Source organism: Melozone crissalis, unplaced genomic scaffold, assembly GCF_028551555.1.
Source record: "Melozone crissalis strain CALT ecotype California unplaced genomic scaffold, PUWL_Pcris_2 ptg000045l_1, whole genome shotgun sequence".
Taxonomy (NCBI): Eukaryota; Metazoa; Chordata; class Aves; order Passeriformes; family Passerellidae; genus Melozone; species Melozone crissalis.
In genome coordinates, this window is record NW_026535823.1 from 18,697,399 (window position 1) to 18,725,128 (window position 27,730).

Consider the following 27,730-nt stretch of genomic DNA (forward strand, 5'->3'; position numbering starts at 1 on the left):
GATGATACGTTGCAGTGATGTTAAATAAAATCATCATACCAGCTACCTGACTATAGGTCAGGGGCAAGCTGCAAGAATGAAATAATATTTTCTATGCCAAACAAATCCTGTTACAGTCTTGTAAAGAAAGATAATTATGGCCAATCATTAATTGCCATTTTCCACTTGTGATATTTGGAGAACTTATCGTGTGCCATTCTGTATCACATACCTGAAAACCTAAATAGTTTCTAAGTTATTGATAAATATTTCTTTTTTTTACCTGTGGATTGTAGAATATCTTCTGCTTTATGTACATTTATCTAATCAAATGAGCTTCATAGGCCCTTGATGTGTTGTTAGCTTTGCATTATCTGGCAGCAGAGGACCAGTGCCCACTACATGATCTTTAGGGGGATAATATATATTTTGTTGTCATTGAGGCCAGTGATGAAACACCAAGAGGAGACACAAGCACACTCAACTCTTAGACCTTTCACAACCCCTTTCCTTCACCTTATTCACCACTGCAATCTGTAACAGTTAAACTTTTCCAAAAAGAATTGAAAAGTACTAACAGGAAGAATATGGTTTTTCTCATACGCATAAAATGCTTTTCCAGACCTGAGTCCTGATGCAAAATATTCGCTTCTGTATGCTTTGGACACAGACCTTGCTTCCAGCTTCTCAACAGCTTCTGTTTGTAACAAGTAATTTCTCTTTCCCTTGGCATGCGCACGGAGTATGGACTTGTTAATTCACAGATAAATCCACTCACTGCTATTCAGCATTGGCTCTGGTGGCATGAGCACATCTCTGGAATCAAACATGCCACACACAAACAAAAAAAAAATTTGAAAACCAAAGTGCAAAAGCAAAGTACAAATGCTACCAGCCACTGGGACAGATTTTGAGATGGAGTCAAAGAAAGGGGCATATCTGTCCTTACTGATGCCTTGTGCAGTTTGTGTGCTACCTGGTGCTTGGTGACACTAAATACAGAGAGGAACTGTACAAATAGCAGTAAAAAATGTGCAACTACTGTAAAGTTTATTCAATATTAAAGATAAAGGGGAAAAGAAATTGCTAAAATGTTGATAATAAGCCCAATGTCTAAAGAATTTTGTGTATTTGGTTTTTCCCTTCTGCACCGCGACCTCACCAGCTTCTCCTTTTGGCTTGTCTATGGTTTTTCTGTTTATTTATTACATCTATGGACAGACTTCTTCAAATTACAGCATATAACACATATTTTCAAGTCCATGGTTAAAATATATTGTACTGGTTCTTAGCAGTGGGGAATCCATCATAGCATTCCAGTTTTCCAAATGACAACTAGTGCATTTCCTGAATAAGCTGTCCAAAGAAGCAATTTTGCAATCATAAATCCTGTAAATGCTGAATTCATTGAAAATTATGCCATGACCACATGTGCCTGTCTGCTAATGATACCAAAGGGTTGTACCAATATTTTTCTTCTGTTTCTTTCAATTTGCTTACTTCCCCTGGTATCATCCATCTCTTGTCATTGACTAAAATGTCTGCAACACCTGTTTGAGGTGCCAAAATAGTTATTCCATTTCTCTAGCAGCTTTCCCAGGTCCTGCGTAATACCTGCTTTGAAGAGCACAAATGGCAAGTCTGCACAAGCAGGGAAACTTCAACAGCAGGAGATTGGACTGTAACACTTGGCTTTTCAGCCCAGAAGGGTGGAATATGTGCTGAAATTCAGCTCTGTCAATAGGATAGAAGCCACAGCATCCAACATTTCTTAGGTCACATGAAGCGGCTGATTCCTCAGAGCACATTTCTGCCAAAATATTTCTGGATGCTTGTCCACTGTGGAAACAGAGTAGACTAAATTTATGAAATGTTCGCTGTGCTCATAAGCATAAATGACACACATTTAAGAGTAGACCAGGAATGTGCTTCAAGTCAGACTTCAGACACTATTCCTTAACCAAATCCTACAACAAAAGCTGTTTTTCTGGCTACAGCATATGTTGTGTTTGTTTAAAGGCGAAGGGAGGCAGATTGAGGTGGGGCTGCTTGGTGCAGCAGAGCCCTGAGCTGAGGTAGAATCCAGCAGCTGTTCCTTGCTGCAGGATATTTGGTTAACTTTCAATAAGTCCAATTGAAGAGGGATTGGTTAAGATAGTGAGAACCAAGGGAACAGCAGACAGAGCAAATGTACACTGCTGATGAGACAAAATCTTTTGGAAGCCATGCCAAAAGAAACAACCCCTTCAGCTATTGAGAAAATTCCCCTTATATTTTGGGGAGGAAATTTTTTTTCTTTGCTGACATGTGCAACTGGATGTTTTTATGTTAGATAAATGCAGTTCAGTGATGGAGAGCAAATATTTGAAACTGATTTCAAGCATCTCATACAAATGATCAATTTGCTAAAATTTGTTAAAGAAATTGAGCCTGTACACTTCTGAATTCGAAATCCTTGATGTTTGTACACACATTGAGACAGAGTAGAAGGGTAGAACTGTCAGCTGTAGTATGTGCAACTGGTGTCAAAAGGCAGAGTTCATGAACACAAATCCTGGAAAAATAATCTCCAGAAATTACATGTCAGCAAATTTCCCTGGTTGCACATAGTTTTTGAAATAACAGAAGGAAACCAAGCTGAAATAAAAAGTGCTTTGCCATGAAAAAGCCCTTACAGTGCAGCAAAGGAAAAGCAGTGATGTTCAGGCTGTGGATGGCAGCTCCAGAGCAAGCTGCAAATGATCAGTCTGCAGGAGTCTGTGAAGGACAATAAAATACTGCAGTCAGGCCATGTGCCTTGTAGCTGAGCTGCTTTTGGGAAGAATTACCATAAAGCAATGACCACATCCTTCAGAGGGGTAAAAATCAGCTGGATTAGGCACCAGGGATGTATAATTCAGGGAGAATGGAAACTGCAGTTTCTTCTGCTTGAAGAAAAGATTAAGTGAAGTTTAACTGATGTGTTCAGGATGCTCAACAGAAGGAGTTGTTTGAATTATCCTGAAAAGTCTGGGCTTTAGGGATATACAAAAGAGAATTTTAAACCATAGGCTAAAAGATAAGTCAATTGAGGAAAGCCTTTTTTCCAAAGTCTGGTGAGTGCATGGGACATTGCCAAGGGCTTCCAAAGAAGGAACTGCTCCAGCTGCTTTCAGAAAGCAGTTGGATAGAGATTATTGTGGGTTCTATGAAGGACTTAACAGTGAATGGCAATAAAGGTGCTTCTGTGTCTTACCTTGTGCTTGTTTCTACCCCAGGTGACCTGATATGCTATAGCTCCTGCTGAAAGGAGTGCAGAAAGAGTTACAGTAGCTAGAAGTTAGCTTTATCAAGCTGCTGCTCATTTTTCTTGAAGGATTTTTTGCTAGTGGTTCTTTTTATCATTTTGGTTTCAGCTGTTTTTTAGGGTTCATAGTAGTACCTGCACATGATATCTGCAGTTCAGCTTCCAAAATTTTGTCAGTGAGCACATCCTACCCCCACTTAGTCAGGCAACTTCCCTTAAATGCAAGCATTCCTCTACAGGTGCTGTCAAATAGAATTACCCTGCTTTACACTGGAAGCAAAATTTAATCCATTTATTTATTTCTTAAAACTGCTGTTGAGTAGGTGATTGGTGCCAGTACATTTTGCCTTTCAAATATTCAGGTAGTTGAGTTTTGGAGTCCTTTAAAGAATGGAGTAAAATATCAGCTGCAAGGTACAAATATGGTGTATCTCTGCTATTATTCACTTCCTCCATTGGCCATAGCAAATCACAGATTTTCACTCAGATTATCACCTCTGGTTGGTTACAAACCAACTTTCTAAACAGACAGAAAATTAATAGAAAAATGTCATTGTGACAAGATAGTATTTTAAATGTATTATGTCATCTTATTAAATGAATGTTGAATAAAGACGTTTGAGAAAGCTGAACTGTAAATGAAATAGCACTGGATTGGAAAATTTTCAATTATCACAAAGAGCATATTAAAGTACAACCTGGCAGGTAACTGCTGCCATGGTAATATTTGGAACTAGCTGTATATTCATTTCTCACTAGCAGGTTTTTCAATGGATTACTCCATACTTGAGTTTGCATTAAGTGTACAATGTGTTTTCAATTATTCAGCTGCAGTCCAGTTTCTAACACAGAGCATGTGCCCTGGCAAGATGTTTTTGTCTTTCTCAGGCATGTGTTAGTTTGTGAGATCTGGTCTTTGATTCATTTTCTACAAAATGCTCCTGTCAAGAAGGTTTCTAAAATGCTGTTATTATGCTGCTATTTTCACTGGAGACTTTTACACAAGTCCTTGTAAACGAAAGTTGATGACTGTTTTTTTAATAAGTTGCTGATTTCTTTTTTTAATCACTTCAGGATTTTTCCTTCACTTTTTTGTTTTCTAATATATTCAGTTTTCTGTTTGGAATCCATCACTGCTCCCCAGAGGATTGAAGGGATGCTGGAAGACATTGATTCAACAGATCTGCTTTGGACTGTATTCATTTTCTTACATAAGATGGAGAGAGAGCTGGAACCTCAATCCAGTCCTAGTAGCTGGTCTTTATAGCAAGCCAGTCCAAATCTGGGATTTCAAGAGACACATGATCTTACAGAAAGTCTGTCAGGGATGATGTAGGGACATCACTTTATGGTTAATATGTTGACAGAACAAGATGTTTTGCTCTCTGTACTTTCTTTTCACTGAATACTACTAATTGTTTGAAATCCAAGATTCTATTCTTAAGTAAGTATTTTGGTGCTCTTGCCTGTGTGCATACCAGCCCTAGCATTTTCTCAGTCTCAGATACTTGACCTCTGTTTTGAATAGAGGAATGGAAGAGCATTTAGTTAACCTGTCATGAATTTCTTTCGCCTTCATATCTTCTGAAGTCCCTGTTGCTTCTAACATTTCACTGGCTTCACTTCTAGTCATCTTGACTATTGTTTTGCTTTTCATGGATGTCCAATTCCAGGTATGCCAAGTTTCTTTTACATCTTTTTATCAGCCTTCTTAGTGTTTTTACCATAAATTTTCTTAACTACTTTTGAGGAATAGCCAATGTATAAGAAACATTCTGTTTAATAGCCAGCTTCTGTCCTCTCTCTGGAGGGTGCCATAGACTTGTGCTAGGGCACATTCACAGTCACTGCTTCCTAGTCATTGCTGCTCTTGCAGCCCAGAGCAACCAAATTGGGAAGACAGTACTTCTGAATTGAAAAAAGAACCTGAGCAGAGCTGTATATGAAATGATTCACTGCTGGGGCAAGGCACAGCTCTCCATCTTTCTGATCAACATCTTCAGTCCTGCAAACAGCATGGCATTGGCCATGGGTGGGAGATCAGGAGTGTCTCTGTGGGGAGAGAACAGGTCTGAGTTTCACCTTGGCTCTAATTATGTATTCTGTGCTTTCTGGAACAGGGGAATCAAAGTGATTCATCTTTAGCGTTTTGAAACTGTACCTCCACACCTCTTACCTTGATAAGCAGGAGCACAGGGTAATTCTTTGTCTCACAGCTTTCTGCCTGCTACTGAGGCCTACTGTTGGCTCTGACTGGGAGCTCTCACTCTCAGAATCCATCACAAAAGTCCCTGGTTGCTGCCAGTGACGTCGGGGCCATTGCCTCAGTGCCAGTATCACCAGGACCCATCTCTGGCTGCTGCCAAGGCAGGAGACATCTCAGTTCTGACATATAATACACAAGTTCCCACACATCATATATCAGTCCAGTGGCCATACAGGTGCCTGCTTATCTCTTTAGTTCCTTCCATAAAGTAATTTGTGCCAGTATTGTCAGCCTCAGAAGTAGCTGTATCGCTGGCTCTTTGCCATGTGTTCAAACTGTGGGATTTCCAGCATAGCTAGCAGTCCAAAAGAACAAGTAATCATAAAATCTCTACTTACTTTGCACCTGTTTTGTTAAAGGACTTGAGGCTGAACTGTATCCAGATTCTACAGATAAAGACTGCATTTTTAATTTTCTTAAGTAATGCCTTTTTTCTTTTCCAAATTGCACTTCAATGCCAGTGACGTGCTACTAATGCTAGTTCCTTCTTGCACACATAAAGATGGCAATGCCAATGTGTGAATTGGCATCGCTTTCTCTTTTTTTCCTTTTTAAAGTGATATAGGCATCACACAGTTGTGTGTTATATCACTACTGGGAGCTTCCACATTTCTGCCATGTTCCCAGAGCAGTCCTGCAGTTGTACTCTGAGCACTTAGTGCATTTTCTTCAAGCTCATTGTGTCATATTTTTCTCAATTAGAACCTTGTGCTATAATTTCTTTTAGCTTTCATAACAAAGTAGGTATTGTTAGCACTGGGAATAAGGTTTTTAAAAGTACTTCCTCTCCTGTTTCCCATCCCATATGGTTGTACTTGTTCTATCCAGTGGAAATTTGTGAGAGAGCCTCCGGAGAGAATTATTTCATTTTTGAATGCCTGAAAGGCTCTGATCCTCTGACTTCAAAGGCATTTGGGGCTACTACTTTTGAAGGGCAAATTCTGACAACACCTGATCCAATATAAGTTTGTTTTGACTGCATATTTCTTTGTTCCACTGAATTTATTCCCTTTGAAATTTGTGGTCAGTCTGAAGCACTAGCAGAGCAATTATCACCTTTATTTGTATGTTTGTGAAGCTTTTAGCAGTGCAAGGTTGAGCTGAGTGGCAGATCTAAGTTGGTAGGGTGGCATTGTGATGAAGTGGATGCAGTTTCCCTCCTGGCAGCAGCTGTTTGCTGTTGGTGCTGATGCAGGGTCCCTGTGAGCCCCCACTGTCACAAGGTGCCCCTTAGGCTGACATGGGCTCTCTGTGAGAGACACATGGGCCCTGCTGTGTCTCACAGGGCTCTCTGGGAGGGAGAAATGGGCCCTGCTGTGTCTCACAGGGCTCTCTGGGAGGGAGAAATGGGCCCTGCTGTGTCTCACAGGGCTCTCTGGGAGGGAGAAATGGGCCCTGCTGTGTCTCACAGGGGTTTCAGTGAGGGAGAAATGGGCCCTGCTGTGTCTCACAGGGCTCTCTGGGAGGGAGAAATGGGCCCTGCTGTGTCTCACAGGGCTCTCTGGGAGGGAGAAATGGGCCCTGCTGTGTCTCACAGGGCTCTCTGGGAGGGAGAAATGGGCCCTGCTGTGTCTCACAGGGCTCTCTGGGAGGGAGAAATGGGCCCTGCTGTGTCTCACAGGGCTCTCTGGGAGGGAGAAATGGGCCCTGCTGTGTCTCACAGGGCTCTCTGGGAGGGAGAAATGGGCCCTGCTGTGTCTCACAGGGGTTTCAGTGAGGGAGAAATGGGCCCTGCTGTGTCTCACAGGGCTCTCTGGGAGGGAGAAATGGGCCCTGGGGTGTCTCACAGGGCTCTCTGGGAGGGAGAAATGGGCCCTGCTCTCTTGCTGTAGAGCTGCTGACCATGAACTAGTAGAGACATCATGCAAGCAAAAGTCTCCTTTCTTTGTATACAGGGATCAGCTGGCTTACCTGGAGAAGCTGGGCCGTCTGGAGACCTGGGTGAAAAGGTATAATAATGGATCTGACTGCTCAACAGCTTTGAAAACCATTGGGGTGGTAAAGTACTGGTGAGAGATCATTTACTGACACTGTCAGAGCTAATGTTCCTGTAGCTATTTCAGAGCATGGGGATTTAAAAACCTGTAATCCAAATGCTCCTATATGAGGTATGTATCTGATATCCTTGATTTTGCTTCACAGTTAATTTGGAGTTGACAGATTTGATACCTTTCTTATATCACTTTACTATACTGCTGTTGTTTCAAACTGGCATGAATTATAATTATTTTATACAGTACTCACTGGTTTTGCACTCCTACATAATGAAAACAGAAGTAGAAAGGTAAAACTTGGCTGCATACATTAACTGAATCAAAAAGACAAGCCTGAGTTTTGTCTGCTGTGCAGTAACAGTTGTGTTTGTGAAAGCAAAGCCTGGCAGACTCAATGTGACTAGAACAGTATAAATAGCTTAAGTGTGTTTGACATGGTTTTATTTAGGTGAAGTATTTTAAAACTGAAAACTAGGAAGTTATTACTGGACTGCATGTCAGCTTCAATTATGATAAAAACATAATTGTTTGTCAGAATGATGCAGCACCATTTGTATTTCTTTCCTGCATGGCTGAATTATTTCACCTAGACTAGTGTCTGCTATTTAGATATTTTATTGAGGAAGTCTTAATCTTCTATTAGAAATTCACAGATTTATATAATCTGTGAAAGGAAATACATCAGTGGAAAGCCCTGTTTTAGATTTAGACAAATCTTTTATGGTTTTAGTGATAAAATCATCTTAGAATTTCCTGTCAAAGGATTCTTGTTCTTCATAATTACACTTGGCCCAAAAAGATTACCTTGTGATACTGCTGCTAGCTTAGCTAGGAGGGGAAAGGCAGTAAAAGACTAATTAATTTATCATCAGCAAATATAAGGAAGCTTCTTCATGGTGCAATAATTGTCACTGCAATGCTGTTTCTATAGAATTTATTCTTCCTCTCTTATGGATTAAGTAGTGCAAGGTAACACGTGCTATGTGGATTTAAATGACAAATGCATTTCCAGCATAATTACAGTATGCAATATAAATTAGAGTGTTATTACTATGTCATGTGCACTATTTGTACTAAAAGTGTAATCTTCTGTGGATAATCTACAGCTAAGTCTGATATTTGGGCTGTATGTGACACAAATGAAAAGTGAAAAGGTATGGAAGACTAGAAGACACCCTTCCTGCTTCCCCTGCTGAAATTGCTTCATCAGCTGTTGAAGGGCTGGCCTTCCTTTTGGAGCTGTGCTTTCCTAGCACATGCTGAAGAAAAGAGGAAGAGAGAAAAAATATTGTCTTTTTTCTTTGTTTGCTGTCCTGAATTTTATGGATTAAGGAACATACTATAAATATGATGCATGCAACAGAGAGAAAACATCTTCTAGCAGTTCTCAGAGACTGATGTAGTCAAACCTCTTCTTCAGTCTTCTAGGAAAAGAAAAGACAGAGAAATTCAATTTTTTCAATTTTTTTAAAGATGAATAGGCTTGTAGGAGGAAAGAATACAGAAATTCAAAAAAAAAGAAAAGTTAAAAAAGGTCTTTGCACTGTTTCTGAAGGGCAGTCTCTCAACCAATAGTGTGATGCACTGACAGGTGTGCTCAGTGGACATTGGTAAAAGGGGAAGAATATTCAACGTTCTTTTCTTTTTCTTCTCTTTCTTTCTTGTTAAAGGGTGAGAGGGGCAGTCCAGGACCTGTAGGTCCTCCTGGAGAAAAAGGTGTCATGGTAAGTTACAAGTAATGTAAAATCCACAATTATGTTACTTATAAAAGCACTTTAGTCTCCAAAACAGTAATAAGTTCTCACCCTTCTAGCTGTGCAGACCTTATGGGAGAGCAGTATTTGTGATGCATGGTCCCTACAAAGTTTCATTTTATGGCTTTATCCCCTCTGCAGCAGTGATTGCAAAGTGATCTGCTGAAAGAAACAGCAGAGCAACTGCATTTTTGAAAAATGGCTCTAGGCAGGGAAAATTAAAAGGAGGGAAAGTAAAATAACCATTTCCTGTGTAAACCAGGGTGTAACCCAGGCTATTCTAGTAGACAGAGTAGTAAATATCATCACCTCTAGTTCCACTGCCCAGCACTTCCCAAAGAGCTCCTGGGTGCCGCTCTTGTGGGGCAGGACAGGCCTCCTGGCCAGACCCCTTGTCCCAAGGCAGGACACAGCACTCCATGCAGCCCAGAGGTCACTGCATGGAGGGCTGCTGGGCTGCAGAAGTGACACACCACACACATGTGCCCATGGCCTTGTTGAAGCTTTCTAGAAATGTGCTGCAGGCTTGGCTGTTGCTATAATAGCAATTTAGATAAAACTGTTCTGTCTTTTCTGTTTATTTTAATTCTAGGGCTATCCAGGACCTCCAGGAGGCCCTGGACCTGTGGGACCAGAAGGATTACCTGTAGGTATAGGGTGGTGCTTTGGTTTGATGTAAAATGAACTATTTTCAAATTGTCTTGTTGCTTTGGTGAAGCTAAGAATGGTTTCTAGTTTGTATTGCAATCTATAAAACTGTCATGAAAATGCACATAAGGGCAGAATCTGTTCACTTGCTCTTTGCCAGGATGATCTACGAGAGAGGGAAAAATAATTATATGATTTACTCATCCATTTAAAAATCACTCCATTGAGACAAGTTGGGAAATGAAATTTTGCAAGGATGGTTAATAATTGCATAATATTTTTAAAATTCATTGGTGCCTAATACAGTATGAATAGATTCATTATGTGTTTAGTTTCATTATTAATAAAAAATAAATTACAATCTCTTGTGTATAATTGATATAATTTGTCTACCATGGGTCTTCAATGCAGATAGAAACAAACCTTTTTTCAGAAAATATTCATGCTTTTTAACATAATGTTGCTGAAATACAAGTATCTTCTAAAAATTTTGGGATAGTAGAAGTAATCTATCCAACAGTCACATCAGTGTTTTGTAAAAATAATGTTACATAGAGTGTGTTAATTAGATTTTTCTACATAAATTGTACAAACAAGATTAATTGAATTTGAGCTATGAGTGAAAGTGATTGATTTGTTTTTCTTGCATTGGTTGTTGCTCGAGGTGTATAAGCCTTGTAATTTTGAGGAACCTGTGTTTAGAAGCCAATGAATAATAAGTTTGTTTGACATGTAGGGACCTTCAGGGGCACGAGGACCATCAGGGCCACAGGGACCCAAGGGAAGAAGAGTAAGTACCCATGCTCCTTGTGCTCCTTAGAGCAGAGCGGTGTGCTGCAAAGATTATTCTGGAATATAACCCATTTACAGCTGCTCCCTGTGTCCTCTGCACTGAACTCCTTTGTACTGAAATCAGGTAGATTATTCTTGTATTTCCATGCAGGAAACAATATGAATCTTCATTTCTCCTCACAGTGAAATGGGCTTTGCCATTGGTGTCAGCTGAGAGCAAAACTAGAACCAAGATGACCTCTTGACTCTTTTCTGTACACAAAAACCTGCAAAAGTTGTCATTTATAACTACCACTGGACTATTTCAGTGTTTTAAGGACAATTTTCTTTACCTGCATTTAGTTCCTTGGAAATGCAATCAAAGTCTCTCAAAGACAGTTTTGAGGGAGGCAGAAGTGTAATCAGAAGTTACTGTGTGCTAAACTTTGAACCTGCACTTGTCAGATTGTCATTTCCATTTCACTTTTATCAGGGAAATGGAAACCATTTTCTCACTGAATACAAAACCCTGATCCAAAGCCCACATTAGTGATGTGTCTCTCACCTCACCTACCAGTTTGACACCATATCCATGATTCCTAAGAGACTTGTGCAGCTCATATCAGGGGCTGCACCAGGGTGTCTTCACAGCTCCATTTATTCCTGATAAATATCTCTATGATTTTGTTAGCACATCATGGAGTATAGTGCTTATAATTAAAGATCACTCAAAATAAATCCCAAATATCCCGAGCTCTGTGAAAATCCAGTTTTGGAGTTGTGGTTTATGCCTTTGCCTCTGCCCAGCATGACTGGGAATGTCTCATGAAAGAGTCTCTCAGAACAGACCCAGGTCCTCAGGCTCTGAGAACAAACTCCCACTGAGGCCACTGAGAATTTTTTCTGCTCTCAAGATCAAAATATCAGACCAAAAGTGGAATCTCACATAAGGAAAATATCTGAGGTGCCCTGAAACCTGGGGTTTGTCATCTCTGGCTTCAGAAGAAGTGTCAGAACCCAGAGGTCTGTGTGGAAGGCCTCAGAAAATGCATAGCACAGTCAGATACAGCAGTTAAATGGAAGCATATGGAAACTTCCCTTCATTGTGTGTGGAAACAAGAATGTAGCCTGTCTTCACAGCTGGAATCTGTGAGAAGTCTTAGAAACACTGACCCTCTGCTTGTGCACTGTCACAGAATGGAATTCATTCACTTCATAAATTCTGGACCTTTCAGCAATGGTTTTGCATCCAAGCTTACCCAGCAGCTCACTCCTGTCGGAGAGTATCCAGCTGTTCACTCTGCAGTTCCCCAGGAGCTCTGGCCAGCTGAAGGCAGCCTGTCTAGGAGCCTATGGAGTACCTCCTCACCCTGGGGGATTTCAGGGAATATGCCACTGAGCACAACGCTAGCTCAGACCTTCCTCAGCTCATGCCTGGGACTTGATGCACTTGGCTAGAATCATGTGGAAGGTTTATTACACTTTATGTTTTTAGTATTAATCTTATGAAAACACAGAGGGAGAGCACCCTTTGTAGATACTTCAATGGCAGAATGCCACTGAGGGTGAATGTATCAATATGTAGGAGAAAGAATTTCTTTCCATGACCAGAGGGAAGAAATGAATTAGTCTGGAAACCTGGCAGTGTAAGCAGCCATGAAGTCATTGTTGCATGACCTTCTGTTGTCTTTGCTGATGTGACATAAAATACAACATCAGAGACTGCTTTCACTTCGTGCCACAGTCTTGGACTAACACTGCTGTAGCTCCTAGTTTGAGAGGAAGAGATTCTGTATCATTAGACTGATTTCATAAGTGAGACCTAGGCAAAATTCCCAACAGGTGCTAAAATTCTTGGCATTTGGTATTCTTCAGATTGGCATTTGGTATTTTAAAGCTCAAAAGAAGTCATTTTCTGTTCTTACTTTCCTGGAATACAGATCGTGAAGTTTGGACTTGAAAATGCAGAAAAATGACACAGTGAACTGCTGTAAATTTAGGGTCAGGCAGCAGCAACCCCTGTCTCTAGCAACCAGTAGGGTCTCCCTGGCTTAGTGGTGTCTGTACTGCCATGAAGAACCTCAGCTGCCTGAGGACATCTGTGCTTTGTTTTAATGAGTGATATCTTTCATATTTCTCACAGGGAATATGGAACTTAGCAAATTGTGTGCACTTGTAAAACAAGTGTCCAGTATCCAGGGTGGTTCATTGATAGCTGAATGTTTATGTCTCTTAATTGTTTGAAGGAAGTGAGAGTAAATTGATGTAGTTTTCTAATATTCTTCCATATCAGCCACCAAAAAATAGTAGCTATATATTGTGTTCGTGTAATTTCTGCTCTTCTGGTATTTGGGAGACAGGATGAGAAAGAATAAAAATAGTTAAATTGTGCTTTTTACCTTCTTAGATGAACTTTTTCTCAGATGATCATCCTAGAGTTTTCAGTGTAAAATGTTCCATTTTAGAAACAGAGCTGAACCCAGGCCAAAGAAAAAAGCAGTAGCAGTCATTTGGCAGCCTCACTCCCCAGCTCTCTTGAACCTAATTTAAATAACAGCAGGCAAATCAAGTATATCTCTCATTCTGTACTAGCTATAGTAAGAAATTGTACAATCCAATTCATCTCTGCCAATAGGAGTCACACCATACTATTTATAGGAATGTTATTGTGTGCTTTTGTCAGGATATTAAATTGCCTTTCCCTTGGATTCCTGCCCTTTGTTCTGTGGCTGGCTAAAGGAAGGCATGGCCCAGAGGATCATGTTGCTTGCTGTTACTTTGCTTTCAATTCAATGTTATATAGTAGAAGGTTGGTTGACTTTTTTGCTTAACTATTAGTGATCAGATCAGTTGCCATGGGCTGCCAGGAACTCCAAGGTGAACTTGAGGTGAACTCCACTGAAATGGAGATCTGTGTGAGTGCCAGAAGGGTTTTGGTGTGTTATGTGCATAACACAGACTAAGAATCTTGTTCAGTCTTCTGACAGGCCTGTTTCTCAAACTGCAAGCTATGGTCCTCTTCATGATTAAAACTATGTCAGAAGTGTTGAAAGACTTTATCTGGTAATTCTGAATGATAAAAGATAAAACATAGAAAGACAATTCCTTATTACACAAATCTGTAAAATCTGTCCTTTTTCTTCCTTGAATATTTTATCGTGAGATTCTGTCCTCTGGTCAGCCCTGTGGAGAACACACAAAGAGAAATGACAGGTCACATATCTAAAAAGTCTGAGAAAATCTAAAACTATCCTGCAATTGCTTAACTTTATGCTGTCAATTTCCCCCTTCCTTGTGTTGCCTTAGGTGGTTCCTCCATGGGTCTTCCTTGAGCTTTTGCCCCCTCCACCCCCACAGCTGAATGACCTGTCCTTACTCCATCTCAGTCTCTTCTTGTCCCTTCTCCTCCTGTTCTTTGAGACAGATCAGAGAACAATAAACCTGCCAAATCTGCCCTGAATTTTCATCACAACTGATATGTGTGTTACAGATAGCAGTGACAGAAAAAAGTGAAGAGCAGTAACCTGAAATTTATTTGATCAATATGTTTAGCCTTTTTTTTGAATTATGCTATGTAGCAATTCAACAATTGAGTTACACAATTGCATAATCTTAACATGAGTCCCAATATAGATGTTTTTATAAAAGCCTCCTTCACCTTTGAAAACACCAGTAGTGTTTTGTTTCTAATCTCTGAGGACACTGAAGTCACAGACTTTTTTTCTGTAGACTTCAGTATTGTTTGGTTTGGGACCTTTCACATTGAGTGCCATATGGCAGCTCAGTCTTGTCTTCTGTAGCCTCTTTTCCTCTCTAGCCCAAAGAAATGCCTGTAACTGCTCAGTCCTGGCTTACACCAGAACAGAAAAGGTGGCCAGACTAGCCCAAGGATTGGCTCACAAAGCTGTATCCCAAACTATAGAGTATTTGGTACAGCTCTCCCTGCCTGCCCTTTTTCCTTTTCCTATGCTTTCTGTGTTCCTCTGTGCTGGCCAGAAGTAGCAGTGCTGAAATGATGACAGATGAATTCTCATGGCATATTTCTGGCTTTGCCAGGGTTGTGGTTATATATCAGCTCACAGGAAAGGCCTGTTCATGAGACGTTTTCATTTCAGGAGAAAAGCCTAAATGATTCTGGATACACACTGTTCCTGAGTTACCAGTCAGCCATTTTCCCTTTTGCTCCAGAGAAAAGTGTTCCAAGGGAGATTTTGATATTGATCAGTCAGTCTGAGTCAGAGAAAACAAATTCTGGTATGTTTTTTCTCAAAATATTCAAGGGAGATATGGAAGTCACTGATATTTTTTGGAGGGAAAGTAAACTAAATTAACTCAGATGTGCTTCCAACAAAGTCATTTTACAAGCCCCTATTATTATCATTTAGAACAGTTATATGATTGAAAATCAGTCATGATTGGATGCCCTTCACTATAAACCATGACCTGAGATGTCAGGTTCTCTACAACTCAGAAATTCACCATAGAAATGGAGACTGTTTTCCTCTAGGCACTGCCATAGTAGTGTATTAACTCCTTCTGATGCCAGCCCAGCCCAAATGCCACCAGGAAAGTTGTTATGTCTCATCCTCTCAATGCACACTGCTGTAAAGAGCCTGTCTTGATACTTATCTAGCTCTTCCTTTGAAGTGGTCATTAGTTTTAAGTTGTTATTAACTGGTTTTAATTTAATGCTCCATAACTAAACAGTCATGGTTTTTAGAATTATGGAAACAACTTCCTAATCAGCATGGATAAAATATTATTTTCTATTTTGCTCATGACATATTTAAGGATTTTTCATTTGCTTGTAAGCTTATGAATTTGGATTCCCAATCTAAATAATAAAACTCTGAATGTTTTGGCAATAGGTATTTGCCATATTATGCTACAATAATATAACAGGCTATCTTTGTTCATCTATTGCTTATAAAAAAAACCATTTTACTCTAACAATAGACCACAATAGTTCACAATTATAAATTTCTTCTAATCTTGCCTCAGACTGGTTTACTAGTGAAAGAGTTTTATCTTTTTTTTTTAGTCTTACTAGCAAGATTAATTTTTGTATATACATCTTAAAATGTGCTCAAAAGCAAGTACTCTATATATCCAGTGATCATCTAAATCCCTCTAAGTCCATGGCTGTTGCTTGAGTACAAGGTGGATGAAAAAAAGAGCAGAAAACATCACCCTGCCATCTGGCTCCAGCAGGGACACTGAATGTTTTGTTTACATACTTTTAAAAAAATCTGTCTTCCTAAGATCATAATTCAACAAACCAGAAATTTATTTTATTCTTTGAAACTTTATTTCACACTTGACTCACAATGAAAATTGGTTTTCCTGCTAACAAAATGTTTCCCCTCTCCTAAAGCTTATGTAGCATCTCCTTAATGACAAGCAAAAATAATGCATAATTAGTATTCCCAATCACTTGTTCAATATTCAGGGGCCAAGAGGTCTCGATGGTCCTCCAGGAGAACTGGGAACAGAAGGTGTTAAGGTGAGTGTTTGCGTTGCTCAGTACTATATAAAACACTGAGACAGACCATAACAAAGAAAAGTAAACAAACAAAAAACCTCCAGCTCAACATTGCAGAAGCCAGTGATTTAATCCAAGAGATTTGCAAATTTCTGGCTTTTCCAGGTACATTGAAGCATTTTCTGTAGTTACCCAGTGTTTTAACTCACAGTAACTGCGTGCAGCTTATCAAGCAAATGTATGTAGAATTTACACATTGTTTGTTATTTATCAGGGAGAAAGAGGTGATCCAGGAAAGAAAGGAGTCCCTGGGCTCATTGTGAGTATTGGAGCCAGTGCTTGTAGTAAGCTTTAACACAGAAACTCTGATTTCTCAGCTGTGTTTGGAAATTACTTGAAGCTGGCATTTTCTTTTGATTTTTCTCTTTAACCAGGGTAAAGCTGGAAATCCAGGAGAAAGAGGAGATCAGGGTGCACTTGTGAGTATGGCATTCACTAGCACTTCTAAAAAAAAAAAAAATCCAGAAAATCTCATACTTTGTTTGACACTTAGGTATGAGGAAGTTTATCTATTTCAGAGCAGCTGGAAAACTCTGACAGTTTGCATTTATTCATACAAAGAACCAGGGACAGAAGTGCAGTTTTAAGGATGAAAGTCTTTGTGACATAGAACAATCATTCTTTGATAGAATTTGGAGTAGGTCTGTGTTATCAATGTAGGGATAAATGTAGAAATGTGTTAAATGAATATCATGTATAGAAGAAAATTCCTTCTTTTAGTGCTTTTTTGAATGGAAATCTAATGTGTTCTATTTGAGGCTTTTTTTACAAAGCAGGTTATCATTCAGTCCAAATTGTACTGGATTTTCAACAAAGAGAGAAGCAAAAAACCAAAAATAAAGCAGGAATGGTGGTGATTTTGTTCTGCAGTTGAAACTCAAAATGTTGATTTTCCCCATACTTCTCTTGCCTCTTCTGCTCAGATTTAGGAGCTTGTTGCCTCTCACATTTGACACAAGGGGTTTTCATTTCCTCTTCATTCACTAGAACTTTTAGATGTATTTATATTCACAGAAATAAATGAAGCAAAGCTTCATTAGGCTGAAATGATGTGTAATTGCATACTTATTGCAAAGTTCAGGATACTGATGAATTATTCCCACAGCTACAGTTTCTAGAAGACTGTGAGAAAGAAATGCTATGAGAAAGGTTGAGCAGAGAGAGAGGTGTGCTGTGAACCTTCCTGATTATCTAAAATACAGCCCCTAGGGCAGTTTGGACACACAAGCAGCACATGGATCTAGGGAGAATTACAATGAACTGGTAAATGGTGGCTCAGCTAAGATCCATTTGTATGTAAAAGAAGCTTAGGAAGGACTTATTCCAGTGATATGTCAGAGCATGTCAACCGGAAAAAAAGGCCACACATATTTCATGGGTGTTTCTGTGTTAGTTACTGTGTGAGCACAAACAAGAGAGGAAGTGGCTGTGCTCAGACTATGAAGGGCCTTCTTTCCAGTGATTTTTTATTTTATTTTAATCTTCCAGGGTTTGCTTGGGCTTCCAGGAGCCACAGGAGATAGAGGACCAACGGGAGAGCCAGTAAGTTGATCCTTATGCCTGCTCAAAGTTTTTCCATGTATTTATTATACAAGCTCCCTGACAACTCAAGCTCCATTTTACTGAGATCCCGTATTTCCAGCTATGGTTAGGTAGGAATTGTGGGGTGATTGCTCCACAACTGCAGAGCTGGAGTCTGCCTCCCTTGCTTAGTGTAATTTGCTCATAGAGAGCTGTTAATCTTGTTGGGAAGCTCTGTAGTAAAGGGGGCACAACACAAGAGAGCATAACAGAGCACAGGCCATGATATAATGTGGCTTTACGCCACATTGAGGTAGAAATCTGTGTTATGGATTAGGTAAATGTATGTGGCAATACTTTAGTGGTGTTTTTTTAGGCAAACATGAAGATTGTTGTTCAGGAACACAGGGACCACATCTATTTGGCAGGTTAAATTTTCAAGAAGAGGCTGCTGTAATAAACCTCGGACATTCCTCTGCTGGATGGATTCTTGTTACTGTGTCAAAGCCTGGCTCACTTTCATGTGGCTGATGTTGTTACAGAAGATCAGGAAGAACCTGCAGCAAATAAATGCTCTGAACTGCAAGATACAGCTGTGACAGGAATAGTATTGCAGCACCATCTCTGGGGGAAAATCGGATTATGTAAATACAGGAAAAGAATATATGCTGTCTAAGTAGGATTTGGGAGAAGGCTCCCATTTTCTGGTGCAGAAATCTAATAGAGTGGTTAAAAATTGTGTGTTAACATTGCTTCTGGAGAGTAATTTTGCACAGTAAATTGCACATAGTTAATTTAAATCTCGAAAGTGAAATGTTGATAAAAATTGTATTAATTTTAGTTTCATTAGTATTTAGTATTTTTATAATATTATTTCTACTAATCCATGCTTACAAAAGTAATTACACATTTTGGGGGCTAGAAAAACCCCAACAAATTTTCTTTAGGATAGAATTTTATATTTAACTTGAGCTCCCAACCTGTAGGAATGGCAAAATATTTCACAGAAAATGTGTTTCTTCCAATAGTTATCACTGGATTCTTGTTCTTTCATCTCTTTCATTTATTATATCTTATCTTCATGTTGCAGCATCTGAGAGCCTTACAGTGAAAGGTTTATATGTCAAATTCCTGCCATTTTCTGGCCAAGTCTGAGTTTTCATATCAATAGCATGCCTGTCTGCCTTACCTAATCTAAGTGGTCTACATTGCTTTGTGCTCACCATCATAGAAACTACATGTTCACTGTCAGAAGAAAAACTTATCCTGTGAACGGGATATCTTTTCTATCAAGTCCTGAAAGAGTAAAATGTCTTCAGAAGAAGGTCTGTGGAGCTAGAAAGTGATAAAATGACAGAAGATATTGCACAATAAAATGCATGGCTCTTTTTTAGCTGCCTATCCAAGCAGCTTGATTTCATCCTCTGTCAGCTGGTCACTGTGTGGGAGCCAGCTGCTGAGCTTTTCTGGCCCTGTCACCAGTTCTACACAGAGCAAAAAGCCCTAATTGTTGATGCAGAAGCAGAGAAAGATGAGCAATTAGAAGTATTTGTATTAACAGGATTGATCTAAATTGCACTGAAACTTTATCTACTTGTCAGACATTTCAGTAAAATACTTTGCAAATTACCTGATAATAATGGTTAAAAGGTGTTCCCATATTGCTATAAAATTTTGGTTTCTGAAAGTCTTGGGAGAAAGATACATTACTGATCCAGCAGCCTTATCTCCATGGTAATATGAAGAAATACTTGATTTGTGAAGCAAACTGAAGCTTTGTGACACTTGCCTAGTGGAATTTCATGGGGTTTCTGCAGATGAAAATCAATTAACTTAGTTTAGGACAAAGTGAATTATCAAAGGGAAGTAACTGCAGTTGTAGTTGTTCATATTTAAATGAAGATAAAAGGTAAAATAGATGCATCTGCTGGAATTCTGTCAGTAAGATGCAATTTACATTATTTTCAAAAGGGAAGGGAATATTCACAGGTCATCAGGAGGAGCAAAACCATATGCAGAGGCTGTAAGAGGAAGTGAGACAAAATAAGAGTAAATATTTGTTTAAATGGCTTCTGTCATAAATAGAAGCAGCATCTTTCTTTTACATGAGAATTGTAGATCAAGAAAATGTTTTGAATTTAGAATGTGTTTAGACATAGATGAGTCCCAAAGGGATAAATAGATATGAACTTGTAGGAAGTTCAAAGACTGGTTACATGCAGAGAGCTCATTTGTCTGGACATAGATTCCCAGTGGCTGTGGAATCAGCTGTAAGCTGTTACAGCTTCTGCTCCCAGCACACAAATCCTGCTCTGTGAGCTCAGATCTTACATGTGCAGAGAATTTGAGCATGCCACTTTGGGAAATGATCCCTGGCTGTTACTGCAGTAAATTTACTCCTTACATGTAAGGCTTATCATAAAATGCTTATGCTGTAGTTATCAATGTTACTAAGAAGCCTGTAGTCTGTTATGCCTCAGTGACTGTCCTGTCCATGGTGAAATAGTTGTTTTCAGCTAATTCCATACCAGACTGTAGGCTTTTTCACAAAGCAAACCAGACAGTCTGACAAATCTTAATTAAACAAAGTCTCAGCTACTCAAGAGAAGAGCTTAGTTCAGATAATAATTTATTTTTGATCTAAAAGAAAAGACATCTGTGCTATTATTTGAGATGTTATTTCAGTGCATCAAGGTTGGTACTGTATGCCATCATGGGACTTGGATACACTGTTGGATTCAGGAGAAGGGACAATGAAATACATTTCTTTATTCCAGTTGGAGGAGTTGTGAAGAGACAAATTGAATACTCTACAATGTAATTTAATATTAATTGAATAATGCATCCAAAATTTTGTTTAATGCCAGGGTCCAAGAGGACAACCAGGGGATGCTGGCCCTATTGGAGAAACGGGTTTTGAGGTGAGATTTTAATCACTTATCTATCAGTTACAAATACTTAAACAATTGACTAATCCTGGACAATATGTTTATAAAAAAATTTTATAAACCTGCAGCTGACTTAAATATCCTGAGCTTGTCAGAGACTGTTACTTAAAGCTGTTACCAAAGAATGTCTAAAATAAGTAGCTTATTCTGTTATAGGCACTGTCTTTGAGCATATCGTTATGACTTTGTCATAGAAGGTGAAGGTTTAATTGAGCAAACAATTTTTTTGAAAGCACTGTTCTCCTTGCAGTTAGCAGTAAAACACCATTAATCATATGTTCTTTCAATTTGTAGATAAAGGAAAGCAGCTGTAGAAAGCTGAAGCACTTCTGCTTCTGTTTTTTGCTTTATTTTTAATATTTCATTGAGAGAAATGTGACAGAATGTATTAGCAGCATTTGTAATGAAGTACCTGAGGGATGAGCTCACTTAGAGCAGTAGGGATTTGGCGTATTCAAAGAAAAGCTCTTCCTCAGTCACCCAAAATCCAGACTTCTGACTTAACTACCAAGGTTTCTGTGTAAACTTTACGAAAAGCAGTCTGATATCATCAACTCATTAGGGGCTGAGGCCTCCAAAAAGGGTTCAGTTCTCCAAAGGCTGTGTCTACTTGGCTCCAAGCCTAAACAGAGCTGAAGTTGTCAGTCAGATTTGCAGAAGATAGATGCTTGCTCAGCAGTAATTTATGGTGAAAGGTACAGGCTTAGGGGTACTGCTGAGTCTTCAATATGTTCCTGACCCACACTGTATTTCCTCTACTCTTTCTTTTGTGTTTGGCTCTAGAAAAAACAAATAACTGTGTTGTCTAGATTTGATTTTTCAGACCTTCATCTTTCCCAGTGTCTCAGGCCATTCAGCTGCTTTGTTTTTGGGTGTATTATTTAGTTGTTGCAAAATTATTACTGTGATCATGTAACAGTAGCTCTTGTACCATGCAGGGACCTCCTGGTCCTGAAGGAGAACCTGGTCTGCAGGGGGAACCAGGCACAAAGGTAAATGTTGAAATTTTTCTCTCTTAAGATCTTTATTTTTTCATATTCTCATAAAAGCAAATCAGAGAGCTCTGATTCATTAGCCAAGTAGACAGTGACAGATCATTAAGAAATAACTGTTACTGTCATTATGACTCCATCAGCTGTAAACCTGTCATTGTTACAAATATTGTCCTTTAAAGTGGATTTTCCTTGTGACATCCAGGGAGACATTGGACCTGCTGGGAAGGCTGGAGAACCAGGTGATCAGGGTTTGAGGGTAAGCTGTGGATGCATATCTTCTTCCATAACAGAGAAGTTACAAATGAAGTGCAGGTTGAGAAATGTTGATTTAACAGAAGAATTCAATAAGAAGCTTTTTTCTGATAGCCTCTTTTTTTAAAGGAAAAAAAAAATCAGTGTAATATTGTAGCAAGGTAAAAAGAGTATTGACTGGGGAAGGGTGGCTCGAGAGCTGCTCAGCAGAAAGGGCCTTGGAGGTGCTGGTCAACGGCCCATCTGAACATGAGCCAGCAGTGCCCAGGTGGCCAGGAAGGCCAATGGCCTGCTGGCCTGTGTCAGCAATGGTGTGGCCAGCAGGAGCAGGGCAGTGAATTTTTCCCTGTTCCTGGCGCTGGTGAAGGTGCACCTTGAGCTTTGTGTCCAGTTCTGGGTCTCAGTTCAAAAGAGGACATTGAGGTGTGGAGCATGTCCAGAGAAGGACAATGGAGCTGCTGAAGCACAGATTTTGGGAAGCAGTTGAGAGAGCACAGGTTGTTTAATCTGAGGAAAAGGAGGCTCCTTTCTCTCTACAACAACCTGAAAGGAGGCTGTAGTGAGATGGGAGTCAGTCTCTTCTTTCTGCCAGCTGACAAATGGTAGAATGGATGGCCTTAAGTTGTACCAGGAGAGGTTCAGATTGGAACCTTCGGAATAGAAGGAAAATTTTCACTGAAAGTGTGTTTAGACATTGGAATAAGTTGCCATGGGAGGTGGTGGAGTCACAGTCTCTTGAAGTGTTTGAGAGGCATCTGGGTGTGGCACTTGAGAATGTGATTATGGTGGTGCTGGGCTGATTGATGGTTGGACTTGATGGTCTTGAAGCTTTCTTTCAACCTTGATGATTCTGTGTGATTCTGTGATTATAATGTTGACATATTTCTAATGGTAAATGGCCCTACAGAAAACATACCAATATACTAGTTATCCACATAAACATGGAAGTTTCAGGACAGAACTGGTATATTTCTGAGGTTACTGTAATTACATGTTATATGCTCTGAATCCAAACAAAATTTCAGTGCCACTGTCTAAATCTCCAGGTTTATATGGGCATAGTGTTGCCTCATTTTTCTAATGCTGATCATCTTTTATGTTTTCTTGCATTGGATATTCATGGGCTGTGACACTGAAGATAAACTTTAACAGCAACTAAAAGTTTTCCAAGGGATAATAAACATGTATAAAACTAGTCAAGAAATACAGGCAATAACTTTGTTTTCAACTGTTTCTTTCTCTAAGGGTGAACCAGGGCCTCCAGGAGAAGACGGTGTTCAAGGAAAAGATGGCCCAAAGGTACATTAAATTTTTGCAGCAGATTTAAAGTACTCTTATTAGCCTAAGGACCCAAATCTCCTGTTTTATCCTATGTCAGTACCAGATCAACTAAGCCCATTGAGTGCACTTAGTTTTAACACAGGAGGTCCTGTAAAGTACAGGGTTTTCTGTATCTTTTGGGTACATACCTGGCTTGCAAGGGCTGCAAAGCTGAGTGGCTTGACAAAGAAAAGCAAGTTTTACCTGAGTACAGCTTTTGTCTGTGGTGGCTAAAGTGCTGGAAGAAGCAAGCCCAAGGCTGCTCTGCTCCCCAGATTAGATCTGTGCTGTGCCAGGGACTGTGGCAGGTGCCAGCACAGGGGATGTCATAGAGAACAATCTCAGATACTTGGTGATGGATGAGGCAAAATGTGGCTGTAGGAGTGTAGGAATGGGATAAACAGGGCTTTACCCTAACTTAGAGCCTGATCTGAATTTGACTGGTAAGGTTCACATCAGTTTCAGTGGGCTTTTTTCAAACTCAGAGATCCAGAATTCTCTTTTCTTATGAACAAGTAATTCTGTAGAAACAGGCTGACTAAGGGATTTTTGGGGTTTTTTGACTGTGTTTTAGGGAGACCCTGGAGACCAGGGACTTGTTGGAGAAGGTGGTGAAAAAGGAGAGAATGGATTACCAGGAATTGCTGGGCCCCCTGGTGAACCTGGCCTAATGGGAATTCCTGTAAGTGTTTTCTGGTTGAAATGGACTTCTTGCTTGTTTGCTTTTAGTAAACAAATTTAATTTTTCTTTCTTCCTTTATTTTTGATTTTCCTGCTTTTCTATGTAATTAGAGATGACTGTATTTAAATAAGCTTCCAGTGTGGTTCAAGATTGGTAGAGAGAGGAGACAAATACTTTTCCTATCTTAAATATGGGACCTCTTGGCAAATAGTGATTCCTCACCATCTGTCATCCAGACACATGTACCACACAACCTGGAGCCTCTTACTTCAGCTCTCTCCTCTCCAAACAATGTGGCATCAAACATACACAGATCAAATAGTAGACAAGCACTAGAATTCACAGACAACATTGTTAGATCAGTTTGCCTGTTTGTTCTGGCATCACTCCTAGCAACTAAAATCCATCCATGAAATTGTATGCAACTCCTTCATGGGAACAATTTTGGAGCATAGCTTCCAAAGCTAGTATTGTAGCTTTAAATCAGACCAGCTTCCCTTACCAAAAACCATCATGTTCTCATCTGCAGTCCTCTGGCTGCCTTCTGTGCAGCTCTTGTGTGATGGTGGGGTCTGACTAAACATTGCTTGCAGCTCCAGCTGTTCATGGCTGGGAGCACTGTCCACTCTGTTCTCTAAGTATCAATGCTACATTCTGCTGTCTTTTGTCCTGGGCTTTTCACTGTTAATTGCTTTTCTAGGAAATGAAAAAAGTGTTCTTTTGGTTGCTGGCACCCTTAGTGTGCTGCAGAACAAGTTTTGTTTCTTTGACTCTATTTTGAATTGGTAGTTTTGGGGAACATTGGAAGTTTCCTATGTTGAAATTATTGTAAAACAGCTAAACCCTGGCCTACGCTTTATGTAATTATACTTGTGTACAGTAATCAACATCAGCAGTGTTTCTGTGCCTCAGTGAGACAGGCAGGTCTGGCAATTCGATTTTTGGGAGGATGTGGTTAGGGAGGGATTTTTCATGTTTTTGTTCTACATGTTCCAAAGGCAGCTGTAGAGCTGCCGCCTTCTCCACTTGTCCTCCCTGGCATCTGGGAGTGTACACATCACAATTCTGGTTTGACCTCATTCTAGGGATGCAGACAGATCATAATATCCTAGTCTAAACATGGAAATCATTTTCCTATAGCCTATTGTCTAAGTGTTTCATTGGAGGTGAGAGTAATACTACATTTTCCTTAAACAGTAGCTTACAAAGCAATAAATAAGCTTCACAAATCTGTAGAGTAACATTTTCTGTGTGGACAAGATTTAATGGTTTTTTTCACCCTTATTTGCAGTGCATTTCCATTGCTTTGATAAATAATCCCTGAAACTTGCCCACTTGTTTATGCTATAACTTGAGACAGCCCTACTAACTTGCTTGAAGACACAGTTAATGACATTTTTCCTCCCACCTCTCTGCTTTACCAAAGCCTACTTAGTTGTGCATTTTGGAGCAGAGGTTAAACATGTTTCCAGGCCTTTCTCAATCATTTCTTTTTCTCTCCCTAATAAATCTATAGGGCCCTGAAGGAACACCAGGAAATCCAGGTCAGAGGGGCCGTTTAGGAAAGAAGGTAGTATTTTTCATCTGCCCCAGTTCCCTTCCTTTTATCTGAAACTCAAATTTACATTACAAAATTCCATTGAACCAAAACTATCCCTGTTTTGTGTCATGCTTCAAGCCAATTTTTTACTTGTTAGCCATAGCAATTAGAATTGTCATCATTTTGCAATCAATAACATTCAAGGTCTTAGGAAATTTAAATTTGTATCAAGATGTGGTTTTGCAACTCAGAGCAGTTTCTGCTTCAAGCTTTGACTAAAAGAAAACAAAGACTTAATGAGAAGGCTCTAGCAGAGACTCTTTTATGCTGCAGAGTTCTGAGCTCTGACATTCTAATAACTACAGTAAATACCATACAGTAAATGTCATACCTATTAAATAATGCTGTTACACATTTTGATTAAGCATCAATTACATTTTGAAACTTAGTGTCAATCTCTTAGTATTTTTAATACAATAATACCAACAGGGGGAAAAGGGGCAGCTTGGCCCTCCAGGAGAAACTGGACCTGCTGGTGATTCTGGCCAACCTGGAAAAACTGGTCCTAAAGGTGCAAGAGGAACTCGAGGTCCCGTGGTTAGTACAAAACATTCTTACTTACAGAAGTCTTTCAGCATCAGAATGAGACCTGTTCACCTTTCCAGACAGAAACCTGGGGCATGGACGTGGAAGGAGCCACCTCAAGCTTTTGGTTATCTTTTGGCAGTTATGGGAGTGGGATGGCAGAGCATACCATGGAACATTGATGTCTCACATACAGCCTCACTGCTGTGGGTGTTTATAAACATTTGCAGTTCCAGGAACAAAAATCAAGGTGTTTGCTATCACATACCATCAGCCTTAGCCATGGCTGAAGCAAAGCACTTCAGATGAAGGCTACTACTCCTATCAAATAGGAATCTGGTCCAAAGTCAACTGAATTAAGTCTATTCCATTAACTGTTAGCTCCTTTCATAGTAAGCTCCCCAGGCTTGCTCCATACTGTGTGGCAGATGCACAGAAGCATCCAGGCTCCCCACTAGAGAGGCAAAGTGCCTGTCTCAGTCCAGTCCTGTGGCCACTGAATGCAGCAGTGTGCTCCCCTGAGCACGTGAAGTACAGAAGCAAAGTTTGATGTCTAATGCCAATATTTTCACGAGAAGGAGTCAACTTTCTGAGGTGATGACCACCCCCTGCTTCCCTTACCATACTAGTACTTGTAAAGAGAGTTCTTCCTCACCTCTCAAAGCTCAGATCTATTTGATTTATTTATGCACAAAGACTATAAGGTTAGGACTCAAAACATTGACCAGTTTTTCCACAGAAGAATGAAAAGCCCAGTATTCTTTAATAAATGAAGTAGGACCTACAAGAAAGTTGTCCATAGTGTCAAATGTCAATATTTCAAGATTTTTCCAAGTGATTACTTTATATAGTAGGTATTGTTGTAGCTCTCTACAAAGGAGCTCATTTCTCTCTCTGATTACTGCATTTAACAGGGACATCTAGGAGGAATGGGACCTGAAGGAGAGCCAGGAATTCCAGGTTATGGGGTATGTTTTTTACTGAATTCATGTACACATACATCCCAAAGTAACTCTGTGGTACTCTAATTTCAAATATCCGAGGAATCTGTATCTAGACTACACAAATATTTTCAGGACTCACATATGTTTATGTGGTGTGTTTGCCTACTCAGAACTGTTAGCCTTAAGTAAGGATGCCTGGCTTTTGTTAGTTTGCTCACAGGGGGGTTTTACCATAAACTTTAAACTGTTGTTTATCCAATGTATCTCTCCCCTTCTGAATAAAGTTCCCCTAAAGCTACTACAGCTATTCATTATAAAGAGAGTTCAGCAAACACCACCACCTCTGCTTACTGTCTGGCCATGTAGTTTCCATTTAAGTAACAGAAACTGATTGCATGAGGTTAATTGAAGGACATAAAGATGTTGTGGCTTTCACTGAAAAATAGCTGTGAAAATCATCATAGATTAATTGAGTCATCTTCTTACGGAGCAGACTGTCCAGTCTCTTTTCCAAACAAAAACACCCATCACTGACCCCAGCCTTGAAGCAAGAACCAGCCCAGCTCCCAGCACCTGCATTAAGCCCTATCAGAACATGTAGTTTCCCAAAATGCACAGAGCTTTTCCTGCACACAGTCAATTTTCTGCCATTGATTTTGTTGTCATAACATGATTTAGAATAATTTTCAAGCAGAAAAAGAAA

General features: G+C 39.7%; 1 protein-coding gene across 1 annotated transcript in view; it reads left to right on the forward strand.

Moving 5' to 3' along the window:
• Window positions 1-27,730, forward strand: part of COL24A1 (collagen type XXIV alpha 1 chain) — a 113,800-nt gene that overhangs the window by 66,556 nt on the left and 19,514 nt on the right. Inside the window, exons 25-40 of the mRNA XM_054285494.1 lie at window positions 7,427-7,480; window positions 9,196-9,249; window positions 9,872-9,925; window positions 10,664-10,717; window positions 16,148-16,201; window positions 16,455-16,499; window positions 16,615-16,659; window positions 17,729-17,782; window positions 20,629-20,682; window positions 21,648-21,701; window positions 21,907-21,960; window positions 23,202-23,255; window positions 23,851-23,958; window positions 25,475-25,528; window positions 25,988-26,095; window positions 26,998-27,051. Of these exons, the coding sequence (XP_054141469.1) occupies window positions 7,427-7,480; window positions 9,196-9,249; window positions 9,872-9,925; window positions 10,664-10,717; window positions 16,148-16,201; window positions 16,455-16,499; window positions 16,615-16,659; window positions 17,729-17,782; window positions 20,629-20,682; window positions 21,648-21,701; window positions 21,907-21,960; window positions 23,202-23,255; window positions 23,851-23,958; window positions 25,475-25,528; window positions 25,988-26,095; window positions 26,998-27,051 (954 nt within the window). The remainder of the gene's footprint in view (window positions 1-7,426; window positions 7,481-9,195; window positions 9,250-9,871; window positions 9,926-10,663; window positions 10,718-16,147; window positions 16,202-16,454; window positions 16,500-16,614; window positions 16,660-17,728; window positions 17,783-20,628; window positions 20,683-21,647; window positions 21,702-21,906; window positions 21,961-23,201; window positions 23,256-23,850; window positions 23,959-25,474; window positions 25,529-25,987; window positions 26,096-26,997; window positions 27,052-27,730) is intronic.